This window comes from Psittacula echo (assembly GCF_963264785.1).
Source record: "Psittacula echo genome assembly, chromosome: Z".
Taxonomy (NCBI): domain Eukaryota; kingdom Metazoa; phylum Chordata; class Aves; order Psittaciformes; family Psittacidae; genus Psittacula; species Psittacula echo.
The window spans coordinates 103,092,074-103,110,756 of NC_137742.1; the positions used below are offsets into that span (position 1 = coordinate 103,092,074).

The 18,683-nt window shown below is 59.7% G+C and overlaps 1 protein-coding gene across 1 annotated transcript in view; it reads right to left on the reverse strand.

The window, feature by feature from the left end:
* Positions 1 to 18,683, reverse strand: part of GSE1 (Gse1 coiled-coil protein) — a 99,301-nt gene that overhangs the window by 49,251 nt on the left and 31,367 nt on the right. The window contains exon 2 of the mRNA XM_080637865.1: positions 15,452 to 15,617. Within this exon, the coding sequence (XP_080493991.1) occupies positions 15,452 to 15,617 (166 nt within the window). The remainder of the gene's footprint in view (positions 1 to 15,451; positions 15,618 to 18,683) is intronic.

Consider the following 18,683-nt stretch of genomic DNA (forward strand, 5'->3'; position numbering starts at 1 on the left):
AAACCAATCTGTGATTCTGTGATTCTATGACACTAGAAGCGATGCAGTGGGGATAAAGGCACCCCTGGCACCACATCCTCTGGGAATGGCGGCACAGGGGGATGCTCAGAGCATCCAGTGACCCACAGGAGCAGCTACCAGCACCCATCCCATCTCCCCGACATGCCTCACATTCCAGCATCCACATCCCCATCTCTTGCACTGCGACAATCTCAGCTCTCCACTACAAAGCGGCAGCACGGCCGCAGGCTGGGGGGGAGATGGACGGGGGGTACCGGAGGACATCCCCTCCCTTCCCCTCTTCTCTCCCTGCCTTTCTCTCCTGTTTTTTTCCCTTCTCTCCAAGCTCTCCAGAACAAAGTACACACTCTACCTCTTCAAACCCACCACCATCTGCCCGTCCGTCTGAGCGCCGCCGCCTCCGAGCAGATGGTGACAGGGGAAGGACAAGCCGCTGCCACGCAGGGCCTTGACGGCGGTGGGTCACGCCGGTTCCATCGCCCCTGACCCCCTTCCCCGGGCACGGTAATTACCCACTGCAAAGAGCAAACAGCCTGCGCCGGGTCATTGTGCGGGACACCAACAAAGGGCAGCCGCCGGCGGGACCTCCCGACCCCTGCCAGCCCCTGCTGACCCCTGCCCTCCTCCAGCCCCTCTGCCAAAAGAGCAATAAATCAAAGGGATGGATGGGGACAGGAGGGGATGGGGACTCCCTTCGCCACCAGCACGTGGCCCTGCACCCAGACACTGAACCCCCCCTACTTGGACGGCAAAGCATAAGGGGTGCATCCCGCTCCCCTGATGCCCTTAGGGACAGGCAGGCAGCCTGTGCGTGCTCGCAAGCAGGGCAGAGGGGGTGAAGGATGCTTCTCCCTGCGGTCACAGGCCGTTAATGAGGAATTTCATGGGTGCGGAATGGCGGATCCTGGCCGGGAGTGTGCCGGAGCCATCTGCTCGCAGGACCCGGAGCTGTCAAGCTGCCCTGACCTCAACATGGCAAACAGTTTGCAGGAGCAGATGTCGCACCCTTCCTCCCCCCAGGGCCACCCGTGTGTGTGTGTGTCCCTCCCTATCCCAGGTTCAGCATCACTGCAAGTCCCTGGCACCCTAACTCCGAGCTGGGGACAAAACCAGGATGAGAGCCATGGTGCATGGCAAAGGCCTGGAAAACTCACTGCAGGAGTGACACCCAAAAAGATGGGGCTCCTTTGGGGATGCAGTGATGAAGAGGATCCCTGGTCCTTCCCGGCATTCCGGGCACCGCAGCCACTTGAGCCTGCTGCCATCCCTGGGTGCTGCTGGGATCTGGGATAGCCGCCTGCACCCAATTCCCAGCCTATGGAGCACTGCACAAAGGCAGCCTGGCTCCGCTGCCACATGCACATAGCACAACACAGGAGCAAAGGTGCAGGCGCTGCCTCTCCGGCTGTAGATCCCGGTTGGATCCAGGCTGGCTTCCCGCAGGTCGCTGGGAATGGTTATCACCGGTGTCTTTTGGACTGATTAGAATTCATTCTGCATGATTTAGGACCTAATCTCGGTGAAACTCCACAGCGCTTTATTAATAGCGCATTAGTGGATAATTCATGCATTCGGATGAAAAATCAGCCTGTGTTACTCTCTGGCAGGGGGGAACATGGTGCTGGGGGGGGCTCACAGGCATGGGAAGGGGGGTACCCCGCTCACCCAGCCTCCTGCACCTCCCCACTGCCACCACCGCATCCCGCCGAGGCAGCAGCCCTTCTGACAACTGCCACCACTCATTAATCTTGACGAGTTTTCTGCTGAATATTCTTCCACAGGCTTTCAAACCGTTCACTAATTGCAATTAATCACTTACCGAAACAGATGTCAGGAACAATGGAATTGGGAAGTCTGGAGGCTTGATAAAGCTGTCAGAGGAGCGCGCTCGTGTGGCGGCGGGTGCCAAAAGGCGCTGGCAACACCTTCCCCCAGCCATGTGCTGGGGGGGGACACGGTGACCCTGTGCTCCCCGCATGGCATCTGTCCACCCCAGCAAGGGAAAACACACAGCGAAGGGATACGGGAGCTCAGTGTCGCTCAGGGAACGAGATGGGGACATGGGTACCAGGTTTTGGTGACGGGAGGTGATGGAGGAGGCTTTGCTGGGGATGCCACGCCGGTACCCATGCCTGCAGGGCATCACGACGGACCCCATTGGTATGGCTTCACCCCATGCCTGGCACCAGGGTGGCTGGGTCTCTCTGCTCCATCGGGAATGCCACAAGGAGCCCCAGCGGGGCGTCACGTCCGCCGTGCCTCGCGCAGGCGACGGCACGTTCCCCATCCCTGCCAGACGCCGCTTTAGCACCAGCAGGGATCCAACAGCCTTTCCCGGCAGGCGCGCCGCGCTGTTTACCCATCACACATGAAAGGTGCCGCGCTGACAGCTCCGGAGACGGGAGAGAGCTCCCAGAGACACTGATGAGGCCGAGGCCATCTGAGCGCCTCCACCCCCTGCCCCTTGGAGACCCCAAAGGCCACCCCATAGGTGACCCCAGCAAGGGGGACATCCTTTGGGAACACCATTGAGGACAGGATGGGAAAGAGAAGGCTTTCCCAGTCCCCAAGGATGCTGCACAGCCTGAGGCCACCAAGCGCAATTAGCCCTGAGTCCAGCCAGGATGGGGACACCGCTGCTGGGGACGTGACACCATCCCAAAGGGCAGAGCCCAGGGGACCAGAGCATCCCTGCGGGGCTGACACGGTGCGAGTCAAGCCCAGGGCTTGTGACCAGCGCGGCCCCGACACGTTACAATAAATATTCCGCACAGACACCGTTCCATATGTATGATCCGGTGGGGTGATGATTTTTCTACTGATCACTGGAAGTGACAGCTGTGCGGAGAGCACAAGAAACAAAGGCACCGACTGCTCTCCCCCGTTACACTCCGATAGCGACATGATGGTGTGACACAGAGCGGCAGCAGCTGGTGGCGCAGGGACCCGCAGCCGGGACGGGATGCCTGTTAGCAGCGGGCACAAAGGGTTGGCCATGGGGATGGGGTGGAAATGGGGATGGGGTGGCAATAGGGACAGGATGGCAATACAAATGGGGTGGCAATAGGAACAGGATGGCAATGGGAATGGGGTGGCAATAAGGATGGGGTGGCAATAAGGATGGGGTGGCAATAAGGATGGGGTGGCAACAGGAACAGGATGGCAATAGGAATGGGGTGGCAATAGAGACAGGATGGCAACAGGATGGGGTGGCAATGGAGTGGCAATATCGGCAGGATGGCAATGAGAATAGGGTTGCCAAGGGGCCACCCCATTCTTATTGCCATACTATCAGGATGGAAATACAGATGGGATGGTAATGGGGACCGGGTGGCCATGGAGATGGGGTGGCAACAGAGACAGCATAGAAGTAAGGATGGGGTTGCAATGGGGACGGGGTAGAAATAAGGATGGGGTGGCAATGGAGACAGGGTGGCCATGGGGAAGGCTCCCATCATGCCTCTCGTGAGCATACAAGCACCCAGCCCTCATCCTGCCCCCGAAGCAGCCATGGGACAGCGTGCTGGGGAGCACGGGGCCATCGCAGTGCCCAGCCCAGGCATGGTCAATATTTGCATTTGATTTGCAAGCGTTTCCTCCCCGCAGGTACCAGCGGCGCCACGGCACGTACAGGAGGGAGAAGCTCCGGGTTCGGTTAATTATTAGCGAACATGCAAATTGCCCCTACATGAGATAACAATAAACACCGTGATTTCAGCGAGATAAACAGCGCTTTAAATTTCCAGCAGCCTTTACTGGTGTAAAAATAAGCGTCCCTTATTTATTTAGCTCCTTTGAGAAACCGCATCAGTCCCCAAACACAGTCTTTTACTGTCAAGCTACAGTAGAAGCCTTTATAGGCGGCGAAGATCCTGACAGCTACCCCTAGCACAACCATCTTTTATTCATGCTCATAATATAAACTGTATTGCCTCGGAAACAAAAGGATTTAACTCGCTGATGGCCGAGTGGCAGCGGCCAAGCATAGGTCTCCAATGGGGGCACGTGGCTGGGATGACTCTGCTCCAAATGGGGATATCCCATAAGGCCACCACCTCGTCCATGGGCCAGCTCCAGGACAATCCCCACTGAGCTGGCACATCCAGGGCTCAAATAGAGCCAAAATAGCAATCCCCGACCCCCAGGCTCGAGCCATTAGGCAAAGCCTCCTTGCTCTGCGGCTCCGAATCCCGCCCTGCCTGCACAGAAGCAGGCAGAGCAGCGGTTACAAGAGTGGTTTGTATTTAATAATGCAATTTATATTCCACTCTCAACATAAACTATTGTAAAGGCACACTAATGTAAAAATACATCTGGCTTGTCAATAGTTTATCTTCTGGATCTGCATCTAAATCCCTGGGCATTCTTGACTTATGGCTGCACCAGTGTCTAATGAATAAAAAGGTGCAAATTATAGGCCTTGCTTTAATGCTCATCATAAAATTAGATGATAGTTGCAAAAGCTGCATTCTCCTGCCCACAGTGCAGCAATGGTAAGCTATAAATAAAGTGTATTTAATGTATCCCAGCGCTGCGCAGAGCCAGGAAACAGTATGTTACTGCACAGCCTTCAATGGATCCGCCACAAGTTCAATGAAGTGATAACTGATCCATCATGTGAATTTATGTTAACTGTCTGCTCGCAAAGTCACGGCCCCAGCACTGTAAATAGCCTACAATCCTTCCAGCCCGGCCTGCCTGCCAATAAACCTGTCACCGGCAGCTTGGGAGCAGCCACCTTAGGACACCGCAGACAAACCATTACGCTCCTGGGTTTCCTCTTGGTTTCTCCATCCCTCGGTCCATGCAGCACTTCACCACTGTGCCTTGGTTTACACACAGCCAACCCCGTGTGATGCTCTTCCACCTCCCCGGAGCTGTCACATCAGGGATGCGGGAAGCCCAGATGGGATCCAGGGGGCTGGCGGGCATGTAGGTGGGATGGCTCCTGCTCGGGTGACAGGCAAATGGTGGGAGGATGGAGGACAGGCTGGAAGTGGAGCTAGCTCCCTCTGATCCAGTGCTGTGGTGGGATGAGGAGCCAAGTGGGTACATGGAGGGGATGCATCACTGCTGGGTGGGGAAAGACTAAATGCACTATGGAAAGCATCCCCCTCCAGCAGAGATGTGTCCCCCAGAGCTGACACCCGGGAAGGAGATGTCCCTGGGAAGATGTGGTCCCCGAGAATGAGACGCTCCCAGGAAGATGTCCCCAGAAAGCAGATGTCCTTGGGAAGGAGATGTTCCCGGGAAGAAGAGATACCTAGGAGGATGTCATCCCCATGAAGGACATGTCCTTGGGAAGGGGTCATCCACAGGGAGGTATCCTGGGGAAGGTGTTCCCGGGAAGGAGGCATCCCTCTTTCAAGCAGCGCAAACCCAGTGGGATCCTCACCCCACCATGTTCATGAAGAGACCCCAGCCAAACGACACAGCCACCCATGGGGAGCGAGGTGGCAGCCAGAGAGGGTACAGGGATACCGAGCCCACGGGAAGCAGCGTCTGCCATCACCCATCTCTCATTAACGTGGTGCTGAGCAGCCCCTAATAATAGCAACAGTAAATTCTCCTAACCAATTCGGGTCCATTTCTATAAATAATGTAGAATCTTTTTATTTACTGACAGGTTGTAAAAGTATCAGTGAGAATAATGTGAAATCAGGCGCTGCTGAATAATTCATGGCAGCAGCTCCGCTCTCCCCGTCCCCTGCACTCCCCTGGCCCTGCCGTTTACACGACAGCACCTTGCGCCCGGGTTTATCTCATAAACCCCAGGACTAACGACCTGGCACTAATTCTTTATCAACCACCGCTTCCACAGCGAGGGGAGGAGGGAGGGAAATAGAAAGGAATAAAAATAACCCTGGGTGCACCCTATAAAAGATGCATGGGCCCATGTGCGCGCCTCCGCACGGAGCCGGTGATCCCCGGCGCGTTTGGCAACTCCCACCAGTAATTCCCTACAGCCCTCCAAAAATTGGTATTAATTAGCACTGCCTGCAGCGCCGTGCCGGCATCCTGACAGCACGAGGGGTGGCACAACCCTGCTGGGACCTGGGGACATCAATGAGATCTATAGGGATGCGGCAGGACCCATAGGGATGCGGGCAGGACCCATTAGGGATACAGGCAGGATGCTCGCTGTCCCCATGCCACCCCCAGCGCCACCGTCTTGGGCCATCAAAGGGCAGATGGGTTAAATTTAGGCAGAAAACCCAGATCACTGGAGCAGCTAATCCCTGTAACAACCTGATCCGGTGTCTCTCATCCCTCCTGCCATGCTGAGGGTGATGGAGACGGCGGGGACCCCCCTGCAGCCTTCCCCCCCATCACCTCCCCAGAACAATACCTATCCAGAGCTGTTTTGATGTGCGGCACAAAGCCGGGAGAGCTTTCCATGTAACATGATAAAAGCAAGTCCCCAGCCAGCACAATTATTTGATAATTCTCCCTTAACACCCATCAAATTAAAGCAATGTCCAAGGGCTGCCTGAAGTGGCACTGATAGGTATTAAACTTTAATGAGATTTAATGGCACTGCCCTACTTTTTAAGCGCTCGGGCCTACATTTATGAACATTTAATTTCCCGGGCCCTGACCTCTTTTCCCCCCCCCCCCTCTTTTCCCTGCGGCCCCCCTGCCCGCACAGCTGGTTTCTGTTAGCACTGGCAGCCGGCCCCGACCCGGGATGCTCGGGATGCTCGGACGGCCCCGAGCCGATGGAAATCTCCAGGGATGAGATGTCGACTCTAGAGATGGAGCGGCGAGGGGGGAGCCTGCAGGAGAAGGGGGGCGGATGCAATTCACCACCAGCCAAATCTATAGAATGACTTAATTAACCCGCTTCCAATGTGACACCATGGGTCGGGCTGGTTTGAGGGTTCTCACTATGATGCTCCATTGCACAACCCCTGCCGCAAACCCACTGTGCTGGGGCAGACTTGGGGGTGAGACCCCTCAAAGTACCAAACGCAGCTGAGGCTCCAGTTTGCTGCTGCCCTCTAGTGTGTATGGGACAAGCCAGACCTCACTGTCACTTGTCACCCTCCCATGTCCCATGGGCTATTTGGCCATGGAGGATGCTGCGTCTCAAGTGGGGACGGCTGCTAAGAGCTCAGAGCTGAGACAACCAGGGTACCAGAGAGCATCACCCCCGCCTGGAGCTCGACCAGATCCCTAAATTCCTGACAATGGGGCTGAAGGACCAGCACCGGGACACAGACCGGCACCAGTGAGCACCTCCTGCCCTGCAGCACGGCCCTGATGGGATATGGGATGCCACGTTTCCATCCACACTGGGATGCAGGTCGGAATCAGCATCCTCCAAGAGGGCCCGCTGGCCTGGGTGCCACCACGGGTGAGCCCGGGGTGAGGGAAACTGAGGCACACACCACTATGGCCGGATTCCATGCTGGGAATATCCCTCTCTCAGCTCCCCAGCACCCACACTGACTGCAGGGAGGCCAGCGGCAGGAATGCAAAGGCAGGGCAATAAAAGGGAGCGTTATCAAGCCCCAGCAGAGCCGACAGCCTGCGCGGTGAGCAGGAGGGAGGACAAGGAAGAGAAAGAAGACAAAACCCCCACCCTTAACCCCGAGATCAGTTATCATTCAGGCTGCATCACGCATCCAGAAAGTGCAGACACAAAAATGTAATGTCATAACATTCGCAGTTCAATAACCTTTGCTTCACGAGACGGCTTGAACTGTCAGAGGAGCTGGAAGGTAAATATTTCAGCGCACAGGCACTGAATGCAAAGGCACGGGGAGGGGGGGGGGGGGTCGGCCTCGGCTTCCCCAGCTCGCCTCGACACGTTCAAATATCCCCCACCATAAATCCCGTCCGGCGCTGGGGAAAGGCCGTGGAGCGGATAAAATACGAGCAGATATAAAGCCAGACACCTTTATTGTTCGGCAAAGGCTTCCAACAAGTTATGAACCCGCAGCTTGACCCTAACCCATCATCTTGTTATACGGCGGAAACAAAGCCAGTGCCGGGAGCCAGGGCTGGAAGGGGCAGGATGCGGGTGGGAAGGAGGAAAACCCATCCCGCCTCATCCAGGAGGGATATTTGGGTGTGATTCAGCCCTCCCTGCACCCCACATCTACCATGATACAGCCTGATAGGAAGAGGCCCTGGCTGTCCTTTGGGAGCAAACCCGTGTTAGCCCCTTCCAACGAGCCTCCCTGCCAGGTTACAGTGGTGCAGGATTCCTGTAGCCAGGGTTAACGGGAGCAGGACCCTGGTAAATGCCACCACAACACAGGGTTAATGGGGATGGCTGTGCGGAGCAGTGCAGGAGGAAGGAGATTGCATAGCCAGGGCGGGAGCAGGCAGGGAGCAACGGTTGCAGGAGGGGTGGCATGCCAAGAGGGTGAGCAGAGATAACCCTCGATGTGGAAAACCCCCCTAACAGCGCTGGAAAACCTGGGAACAGGCTGTGCACCCAAGGGGGCTGGATGGCAGAGCGGGAAACACCATGTGGATACAAGAGGGCTGCATGGCACAGTGGGAAACACCATATGCAACCGAGAGGGCTGCATAGAACAGCAGGAAATGCCATGTGCATCCAAAGGAGCTGCTCGGCACGGCACAGGCAGCATAGACAAGCAGCTTGCACAGCCCATAGAATCACAGCATGGTTTGGGTCGGAAAAGACCTTCCTATCACCCAGATCCAACCCCCGGCCATGGGTAAGGACGCTTCACCCTAAACCACGTCACCCAAGGCTCTGAACAACCTGGCCTTGAACACTGGCAGGGATGGAGCATTCACCACTCCATGCACAGCACACATTGCATGTCCCGCTGCGATCCAACAGCGCACCCACAACCACGGCACAACCACAGGCACCGCGCTGCGCCGGCCGTGCACCCCAAACCCCGCACGGGGGAGGACGCAGCACCCCGGCTGCGCGTCCTAAGGCAGCGCCAAGCCCTGGCATCGCCGCTGCACCCCAGGGGGGAGGCACAGAGGGGATCGATTCAACATGCAGCAACAGGCAGCATCGCTCCCTGCCCGAAACACCTGCTAACGCCGCGCTGGCACCGTGCGAGCGCCCGCGGCGAGCAGGAGGAGCGGCGGCGGCAGCGGGGAGCACGCCAGGGCCCGCAGCAAGAAGCAGCATGTCTGCAGCTTGGCAGCACAACAGAGAGCAGGTGACAAGCGCGCCGGCGGTCGCGTTATTACAGGAAGCGAGCACGCAAGCATCTGACGCCGCTGCGCCTCCAGAAACACACGCGCTTGACATTAACCCTCAACGCAGGGACCCCGGGGTGGAACGCGGGAAAGGGCGAGGGGTTCAAGGACCCCATCGCCATCCCCGGCGGCATCGCGGTGCGATGAGTGAATGCCGATGGAGTACAAACACACACGTGTGAGTGCACAAACAGTCCGGGGACAACAGAATTAGCGCCCGCTCCCGCGCGGACCCACTCCCTCTGACACAGCAATTAGAGGCAGGCATTAATATTTAAGGATTGCTGGCTCTGGAGAAGGGAAATCAAACAGAAATGCTGGTGTGCCGGTGCTAAGATCCCGCTCCAGCAGCCTCAAACCTCGCTGCAGAAGAGGGTCCTGTGCTGTGCACACACCATTTGTGGCATTAGGGCATCGATGCGATGAGGAGAACCCCCTTTCTGTGCCACACCAGTGGTGAGCAAGCAGCGAACAAGTGGTAAAGCAAGCAAAACGATGCTCTCAGCGAAGCGAGGATGGGGGGGCTTCAAAGCAGACCCTGACCCCATGCTTTAGGGGGGGTCTCCAATCTCTCCCAGCCACAAAAGCACCCACAGGAGGATGCTGGGATGGGGGGCACACACACATCCACGCAGCCTGGCCCCACCACCCCAGGAGTCACCCCCTGGCCCCGCGGGCACTAAGCGGCAGCGCCGGCACAGCAAAGAGGATTTACTGCTCAGCACAAGGGGCTTTGGAGGCAATAACTTTCCCTCCTCTTGACTTAAATGGATTTCAAACTTCAAAAAGCACAGAGGGGGCAGGCTGCCAAGCGGCTGACCCCCCCCTCCAAGGGGCCGACACCGGGTTCTGGGGGGGGGGGGGGCTGTGAGCCCAACGGCTAAGGCAGATAAGGGTGATGGGGGCCGTGCTGCCTGCCCTCCCTTGCAGAAGGCCCTGTGATAAGGCGGTTGCTGTTATCAGAGGGCTGGGGCGCGCTTCCTCCTGCGCAGCGCGGTAACCGCCAGCGGCACCGGGCTGGGGGGACATAGGGACACACACACATGGGGCGGCCCCGGGGCCCAGCAGCCAGAGCACGAGGCACGGCAAGGGCTATTTCAAGGGCAATCCCACTGGCAGCCTGCCCGGGTGGCTGTGCAGCGCCAAACACCGTCCCAGCGGCCCCTTCCTGGATGGGAGCTAAGGATAGGACCCCCCGCCAGGGCACCCCATCATGATGCACTTGAGTAATGCTGGTGTATGGGGGTCTAGGATGGGTATTCCCACCAGGATGTGAAGGGAAGGGCAGGCGAAGACTGTTTTCCCCTGCCCACACTGTGACCCCAAACCTTGCACCCAGGGCTGGCATCAGTGCCAGGGCTTGGGGACAGAGGTGTGACTTATATATGACTTATATATGGCACTCACCGTGCCCTATAGCGTGGAGTGGGAGCACCAGCACTTTGCACCCCCATAGAGCACAGCGGCAAACCCCCTCCCCCCCCCAAGCATCCCCCTCCCAACCTCCTGGCTGCGACCAGACGCCAGGGTGAGGGGCAGCACCCCAGAGGGGAGCCAGAGGAAGGAACAGGCGAGCGCAGATTGAACCTAACGCTTCCCCCTTCCCTCGAGCTGCCCCCAACCTGCAGCCCTGCGCTGTCAGGAAGCCATCAACCACCCTGCACCCCACAGCCTCCCCCCCCCCCCCCCTCCCAGCAGCCTGGCCCCCTTCCAAAGCCACTGTCTCCACTGTAATGCTCCCTTGCCCTGCAGCCAACACACAGACACACACACACGCGCGCGCGTGCGCTCGCACCCAGCTCCCCCCTGCGTACATGCCCCCGGCGTGCACGCTCATGCCTGCACACACGTGCACGGGGCCCACGGGGACGTGCACACGCACGTGCACCCTGCAAGGGCGATGAGCACGGCCAGCGCCCGCACCAGCGCGCTTGGGTTGTGCAACACACGCGTGTGCGCGCGGATGGGGCCCCCCCACACACACACACACAGAGAGACAGAGCCCGGTGCCGCCGTCACACCCAGCACCTCCCCACCGGTGCCAAGTGCAGCACACGCAGCCCGGCGCACGCTCGCACACCCACAAACCACACGGGCTCACCCCGGTGCGCACGCGCGCACGCTCGCAGGAAGAGACATGGGCTTCCCGCTGCCTTTTCCCTCCATTAACTCCCTCCGTGGATCCCAACGGGCACGCACATGGCACCCCGGCACCCACCTCTGCGCCCCTTTGCCGTGCATCAGTGGTGGAGGAGGAGGAAGAGAGCCGGGCACTCGCCCTCGCTGCTCCGAGGGCTGGCAATGGGTTGCTCCCAAGGGTTTGGGGACAGCAGCAGGGCGCTGGCGAAGGCTCCACCATGCAAAGCAGCGCGTTGGACAAGGCAACAGCAGGGTGAACCAGCAGGCCTCAGGGCGAAGGGCAAGGCAGGCAGTGCAGGCAGGGGTGGAAGAGCCAGGATGGAGCACAGCAATAAACACGGCGGCAGACGATGGGCCGGGCGAGACGCCGAGGCCGTGGCATCATCCCGATGCGGTGCCAGGGGGATGCAGCCGCGGGCTTGGGGAGCAACATGGACCCTTCTGGGTATCCAGGAGCATGGGTTCACACAAGAGCTGCCTGCTCAGGGGGAGCGGTGTGCGGGTAAACTGAGGCACAGCCCTGCGGTGCTCGGCTTGGGATGTGTACCGTGACAAGGTCACTGATGAGCCCTCCGCACCCCAGTGCCCTGCCAGCCCATGGGATGGGCTCCCCCCCATATAACAACCCAAAGGGTGTTGGTGGCAGTGTGGAACACAGGGGTCAAGCACCTCAACACCGGACCCTGAGTCTGCAGCACCCAGTGGGTCTCATCCCCACTGCCATCAGCCTGCTGGATCCCCGGCTCCAGGGGAACTGCCATCTTCACGCTGTGGGGCCCCACAACCACCACACAATGGGGAACCCCATCCTAAGGTGACCTCTGTCCCCACACAACAGTGTCCCCCAACCCCAGGGCGACCTTCACCCTTCCCACAATGGGTCCCCCAAACCAAAGGCTACCCCCACACCACACACTGCAGGGTCCCCCAAGCTCAGGGTGACCTCCATCCCCTAAACAACAGCATCACTGAAGCCCAGGGTGACCTCATCCCCCTATGCCAAGGGGAACCCCAACTTCAGGGTGACCTCAGTCCCCCAGACAATGAGATCCCCAGGCCCAGGGTGACCTTGTCCCTTACACCATAACGCCCCCCCCGTGCCCAGGGTGACCTCTGCCCCACACACAACAGGATACCCCAACTCCAGGGTGACCTCCATCCCCACACCATGGGGTCTCCCAAACCCAGCATGACCTCCATCCACTACACCACGGGGTCCCCCACCTCCAGGCTCACCTCCATCCCTACACCATGGGGTCCCCAAACACCAGGGGTGACCTCTGCCCCCCCATATATAACCCTCCCAACCAGCAACAGAGGCAATGGCGCTGAGCTGGAGCCTGCGGGCGGCCCATCAGCCCCATCGCACCCCCCAGGCACAGCCCCACCACCGTAACCCCCACAACCGGGGGGGGACCCCCGTTCCCCCCCCCCCCCCCTTCCTCCTCTCCCGGGATGGGGGTACCAGTGATGGGGGGGTATCAGCACTCACCCGCGGGCCGCGCCGTCCAGCGGGGGCTGCGCTCGTCCATGGGCAGAGCGGCACAGGGCGCGGAGCCGAGCCGAGCCGTGCCTAACCCCGCCGCTTCCTGCTTCCCTCGGCGCCCGCCCGCCGCCCCGGGAGCCGCACGGCTGGAGCGTGACTCACCGGGGGCCGGGCCGGGCAGGGCAAGGCCCCGACGGGGCGGGAGAGGGGGGACGGGGACGGGCGGTTGGTACCGTCCGCACAATGGGAGGGAGCAAGGGCGGCGTCACCTCAAAGAGATGATGGGGGAGGAAACGGGGGGACCCCACCAGAGTGGGGGTCGTGGTGCGCCGAGAGTGGGGGGACCCCCCCTATGGGGTGGAGGTGAAGCATTGGAGCAAGGGAAAGTGTTGCCAAGGACTGGGGTGATGGGGTGACAGCGCCGACCACAACACACAGGAATCCCTTCGCAGTGAAGGGGTGGGGGCGACTGTGTCAGGCGTCCATGGGGGTTAAGGGACTGGGGTGGCATCTGGCCTTTTACTCCCATCCCAAACCTCCCTGACCCTCCAAATAGGGTTTGGGACACAGGGTCCTGGTGTCTGGACCCCGATCCATAGTCCAGACCCTGCGCAGATCAAGGGGGGACAGTCCCCTCCATGCACCCCAATGCCCCACGTACCCCCTGCACCAGGAATGGTCAGGAATGTCCCATTAGGTGTGGGATGTGTGGGATGGGTTTGGAGCCACCAGTGAAACGAGCGGGGTAGGGCTCAGCCCAGCTGCAAGCAGAGGAGGTTGCCAACCATGTTCTGGCCATAAGAATCCATTCCATGTGCCGGACAGGCTCCAACACGCTGGACCCCAACCATCCCCAGGCAGAGGGGAGGAATGTGATCCCGGCGCTGCTGGCCATGAACTTGCATCTCCGTGGGAAGAGATGCAGCCACAACAGGGACACCCACGCATTCCCAAGCAAGCTGCCGCTCACATCAACACACAAACCCACCCATCCGACCCCCTTCTCAGCCCACCCTCGCCTCTCCATCCTCCTACTCCTCTTCCTCCAACAGCCTCCCGCAGCCCTCCCTGCCGTCAGCATGTTCTCTCCCCCCTCCATCTCCCTTTTCCCGTTCTATTTTAAATTTTTATTGCATTCTTTTTAAGGAATACGGAGGAACAAATGCCCTTATCAGCAATTCTCACAAGGTATAAAGAGCCGCTTTTATCTCCCTGCCTTTACTAATCTAGAGCGAGCCAATGCCTGTTAATTTTTTAATTTTCCTAGTGAATGCATTTGTGGCTTTGTCAGCATCCGCACGCGCGCTTCCCCTCCGCATCCCAGCCCACTGACCCCGGCATGGGATCGCCGCCGTGCATGGTAAGCGTGGCTCATGGGTTTTGCAACCACGAAGGAGTTTGTGAGCCGGTTCATCCTTGTGCGTCACGCAAGGCTGGCAGGGACGCCCCGGGATGTGCCACGGGCTGGGAAGACCCCATACGGAGTGGTACCCAAGGGATGACAGCCCTGCTCTGCCTGGCCATAGCACAGGCAGGAAGTGCGGAAGGGGGGATGCAAGGCTGGCTCTCCATCCTCAGTATGGGGATGGATTCCTGCACCAAACCATCACCATCACCCGCTCTGATGAGGTCCCTATGGGGGACAAGGAGGGTTTCACCCCTGTTCCCTCCTCCCAGGGAAGGAAGGGCAGGCACCGGCTGCTTGCACACCAGGGCTGGGAGCGCCGGCAGCCGGCCGCGGTGCGCAGATGAGATGTGGCAGGCGTGTAACAAGCCATTAGTCACTGTCACCTTTGCCCGGCAGCCACTGGCAGGGTAATAAATCCCGAGCCGACTCCGGCAGGCCCGTTCCAGGCCACGGCTCCCAGCTTGCCTCCGCGACGCTGTGAGCAGCTTGCAAATGCATCCCGGCCCCCTGACCCCCATCTCCCCTGCAGCAGGGGGGGGACGGGACACACAGTGCCTTGCGGCATCCCAAACCCTATGGGGCTGATCCGTGGTCACCACAGGGCACCGTGTCCCCAGCTAGTGCCCTTCCTTATGGACACAGGGAGTCACAAATCACCCCACTCATGCACGCCCCAGTTCCCTGCATGCCCTGGTTCCCTGCCCGCCCCAGCTCCCTGCCCGCTGCACCTTGCGGTTCCGGCTCTCCCCAGCCCAACGCCAGGATCTGGCCTCGGCGGTTGGTGCCGGATCAAAGCAGCCTGGCGTGGCACGGCACGGCACGGCGCGCCCGCCGGGAAGGGCTGGCAAACCAGCCGGTCCGGGGAGGCAGCAGGCGGGAAGCACGCATGATACCTCTCCCAAAAAATGCTGCCGCTCCTGATGGACGGGGCGGCCGAGTCCCGGGAGCTGCGGCACAGCCCAGCCTTGGGGCCACCCCCCCAGCTCCCCACTGCGGCCTGCCCAGCACTGCGGCTGTCCCCGGCACCCATGGCCTGACTCACAGCCCCGGGGATGATGGGCAGGGATGGAGGTGCTGTCGGAGTCACCTCCCTCATAGGGGTTTTGGAGCCCCAAACCACGGCAGCGCACACCGGGAATGATGTGCACCAAGGGACAGCCCTTGGGGATGACATCCCCGCAACCCCCAGCGTCACCTACTTGTGGTTCCGACGTCGATGCCCTCCGCATCCAAAGCCGTCCGCTGGCCGATGTCCAGGGCAGTGCCACCACCGGTCCCTGGGCTCTCCCCAGCGCTGCTCACCCGGTGCCGGGGCTCACCAGCCACGGGCTTGATGGTGACTGTCTCAAGGGACGACGAGGACGCCTGGAATAGAAGCAGGACAGAGACTGAGCGCCTTTCCCTTCCCTTTGGGGGGCACGGGGCCGGGGGGGGGCTGTGGAGCACAGACACAAGATGCTTTTGTTTTGCTGCCGGCCGGTGCACGTGGCCGGCGCGGGGAGCCGCACGCCAGCCTGCGCCGCGGGGCTACAGCTGGATCCGGCCGGTGGCTCCCAGACAAGAAAGGCTGGAGCAGGGAAGGGAGAGGACATGAATCAAAGCGGCGTCCCCTCGCTCGCCGGCAGCAGCTGGCCGGTTAGGCAGCTCCTGATTACTCAACTGGGCAGTGTTTATACTCCAGATCAACCACCACCCCCCTCCACTGCCTTCCCTGCTGGGAGAGGGGAGGAAAAACGTGCTGCAGGGATGGGGACGGTGTTGGCACCGCTTTGAGGTCGGGTTAGGGATGGTCCCCAGCACCCTGACCCTGTGAGTGCTGCTGTGGTTTTGTGTTTAGCTGTAGCTGTCACCGCACAGGTACACAGCGTAGGCTGTCACCTTTAATAAAGCAACAATCAGCATCCCAGCATCACCACGACAGGCACAGGGACAAGCCTGCCCCACGCGTAGCAGGAAGAGGGTGACCTCCCCTCCTGCCACAGGGGACATCCATAGGATATGCCATGCTCCTGATTGAAGGGCATTAGCACCAGGGCTGCAGCACGGTAAGGATTTTATGTTGATCCCATTTTCCTTTGGGATTAGTCCTCTAAATGCGGAGAGCCGAAGCGAGATGGATGGTAGGTGCGTTTTGTGCTGGGAAGCCCTTTAGACTCAATGAGCCACGCACAAGAGCGGACGTATAAATTTGCCATTTGCTTCCTGGAAAGGTTTAATTTATGGAGTCCATATGGCAGCGCCGCACAACCGCGAGCGCTCGGCACATCCCGTGAGTCCTCGAGTGCCACCAGGTCCCAGCTCCAACTGGCGAGGTGCCACCAGCTGCCCCGGACATGTCGGGATGCTCTTCTCTTCCCCAGTGATTAACACAAGGGGACAGCAAGCAGGGGACAAGCCCAGAGACCAGACCCCATCCCCAAATGCTTAGCGTGGCATCCTCGGAGATGGCAGGGTCCCAGTGGGAATGCCGTGCCAGCACTCCTCCTCCAAGGGTGATGACACCGGCAGCAGCAGGCAGCAATCCCCTACCTGTGGGCATGGGAAAGGGCTGGGGCGCACTTTGATACCCAGAGCAACTAATCATTAATTAGCGTTAATCATCCCCCGTCATGCACCACGGCAGCATTGGGCAAGTCAGCAAGCAGTGGGGTTGTGGTGGGGAAGGTGGATTTTGGCTCCCCATGGAGACCCACAGCCGCCCCAGGCCCCAACCCACCCATCCGCCCCATGGCGGTGGCCCCCTCTTTTCCTTCTGGGGGATGCTGAGATGGGTCCTACCGGCCCAAGGAGCAGCCAGGATCCATCCCCCCTCCCTGTTTGTATCCCCCAGGAGCCCCCCAGGCAGCAGCCGGAGCCAGCTCCAAGCACCGGCCACCTCCTTGCTTTAACTTCATCCCGCGCTATCTGTCAGCAAATCATCCCCGGTTACACAGATAAGGAATAATTGATGCAAAGGAGCCATCTGTTTGCGAACACGGAATATCTGCTCAATTAGGAGGGATCTGTCCACCCAGATAAAGCATTGCAGCAGCCTCTCAGAGCCGGGGGGGGGGGGGTCTTCTTCCCCAACCACGTCCTCAAAGACTCACCCCCAATTAGAGGTGAGCGGGTTGATTTGGGTGCTAATTTGCTAACCAGCACCCAGAAGGGCTCGGGCAGAGGCCAGGAGGGAAGAGTGCTCTGCCACCAAGCACTGAAATTGAATGGGAGGGATGGCAGCACCCCCGTGTCCCACCGTGGTGATGCTCAGCCCATCCCGGGCTGAGGCATCCCCATGGATGGAGAGAGGGGACAAGCAAATGTGCCTGGGAATGGCACTGAGCTGAGGCCATCCTGCACATTGCATGGTGGCTGCCTGCAGAGACACGCACAGCGAGCCTGCACACAGGCAGAAGGACTCAAGGACAAGCCTACAACAGCTCACAGCACACACCGGCATGCACAGCCTTGACAGGGACCAGGGCCACAGGGCACAGCCCTGGGCAGCATCCAGGGTGCAGCGAGGTGACATCAATGTGACATCGCTCTATGCTGTTATTAACAGGGGAAAAAATGAGCTGGCATGCAGGTCAGGATGGCAACACAGCGGAGATGGGCATGGAAGGGCAGGGCAGCTCCAGAGGTGACAAAAACAAGGGAGAAAAGGCTCCAACCGGAGTTGCCCCACAGCATGGCGCTCCCTCCAACCCCACTGTGTGGCATCTGCCTCTGTCTACCCCGTCAGGCCCTTAGTATGAAGAATGCGGAGAGCTCAAGCTGGGTCAGAACACAGATGGTGGCCTTAAGGGACAGGCATAGAGGCACTGCCAGACCATGTGCCACCCGTGCCCCCCATCACTGGCACAGCAGCACCATGGTGCCCCATGTGCCCTCGGTTGGGTGCCCAGGGCAGCAGCTTGCAGTCAGGGGACACAATGGCAGCAAGGGCAGGGAACGGTGTCCCCAGGTCTGTCCTTCCCTGTCAAGGGCACATTCCTTCTGCTCCCATCACTGGGATAATACCTCCTGTGGAACTCGGCTTGGCTCTCCCCCCTGGCCCTGGTTTTGGGACAGTGGTGACGGAGCAGGAGAGCAAAGGGTTGTGGCAGCTCTCTGGTGAGGGATCCGGCACGCAGGCAGCCACACCGGCGTGTTTCCTGTGCCTTCGGGACACCTGAAAACACGCTTCCCCATTCCACCTCCCCTGCACCTCGCCTGACGCTGGGGCAGGCTGCAGCGTGCGCAGCGGCGGTGCTGCCCATGGGGATGCTGCCCACAGGGACGTTGCCCATGACAAAGCCCCCTCTGCTGCAGCAGCATCATGCCCATGCAGCCCAAACCTCCACCCTTCCAGGTGGCAGCACCCTGGAAAACCCCCAAGCTCCCAGGCACTGAAATGGATGCGGTCATGGTTCTTCACCTCTTGGCTGGCATCACCCCAGCAAGCACCGG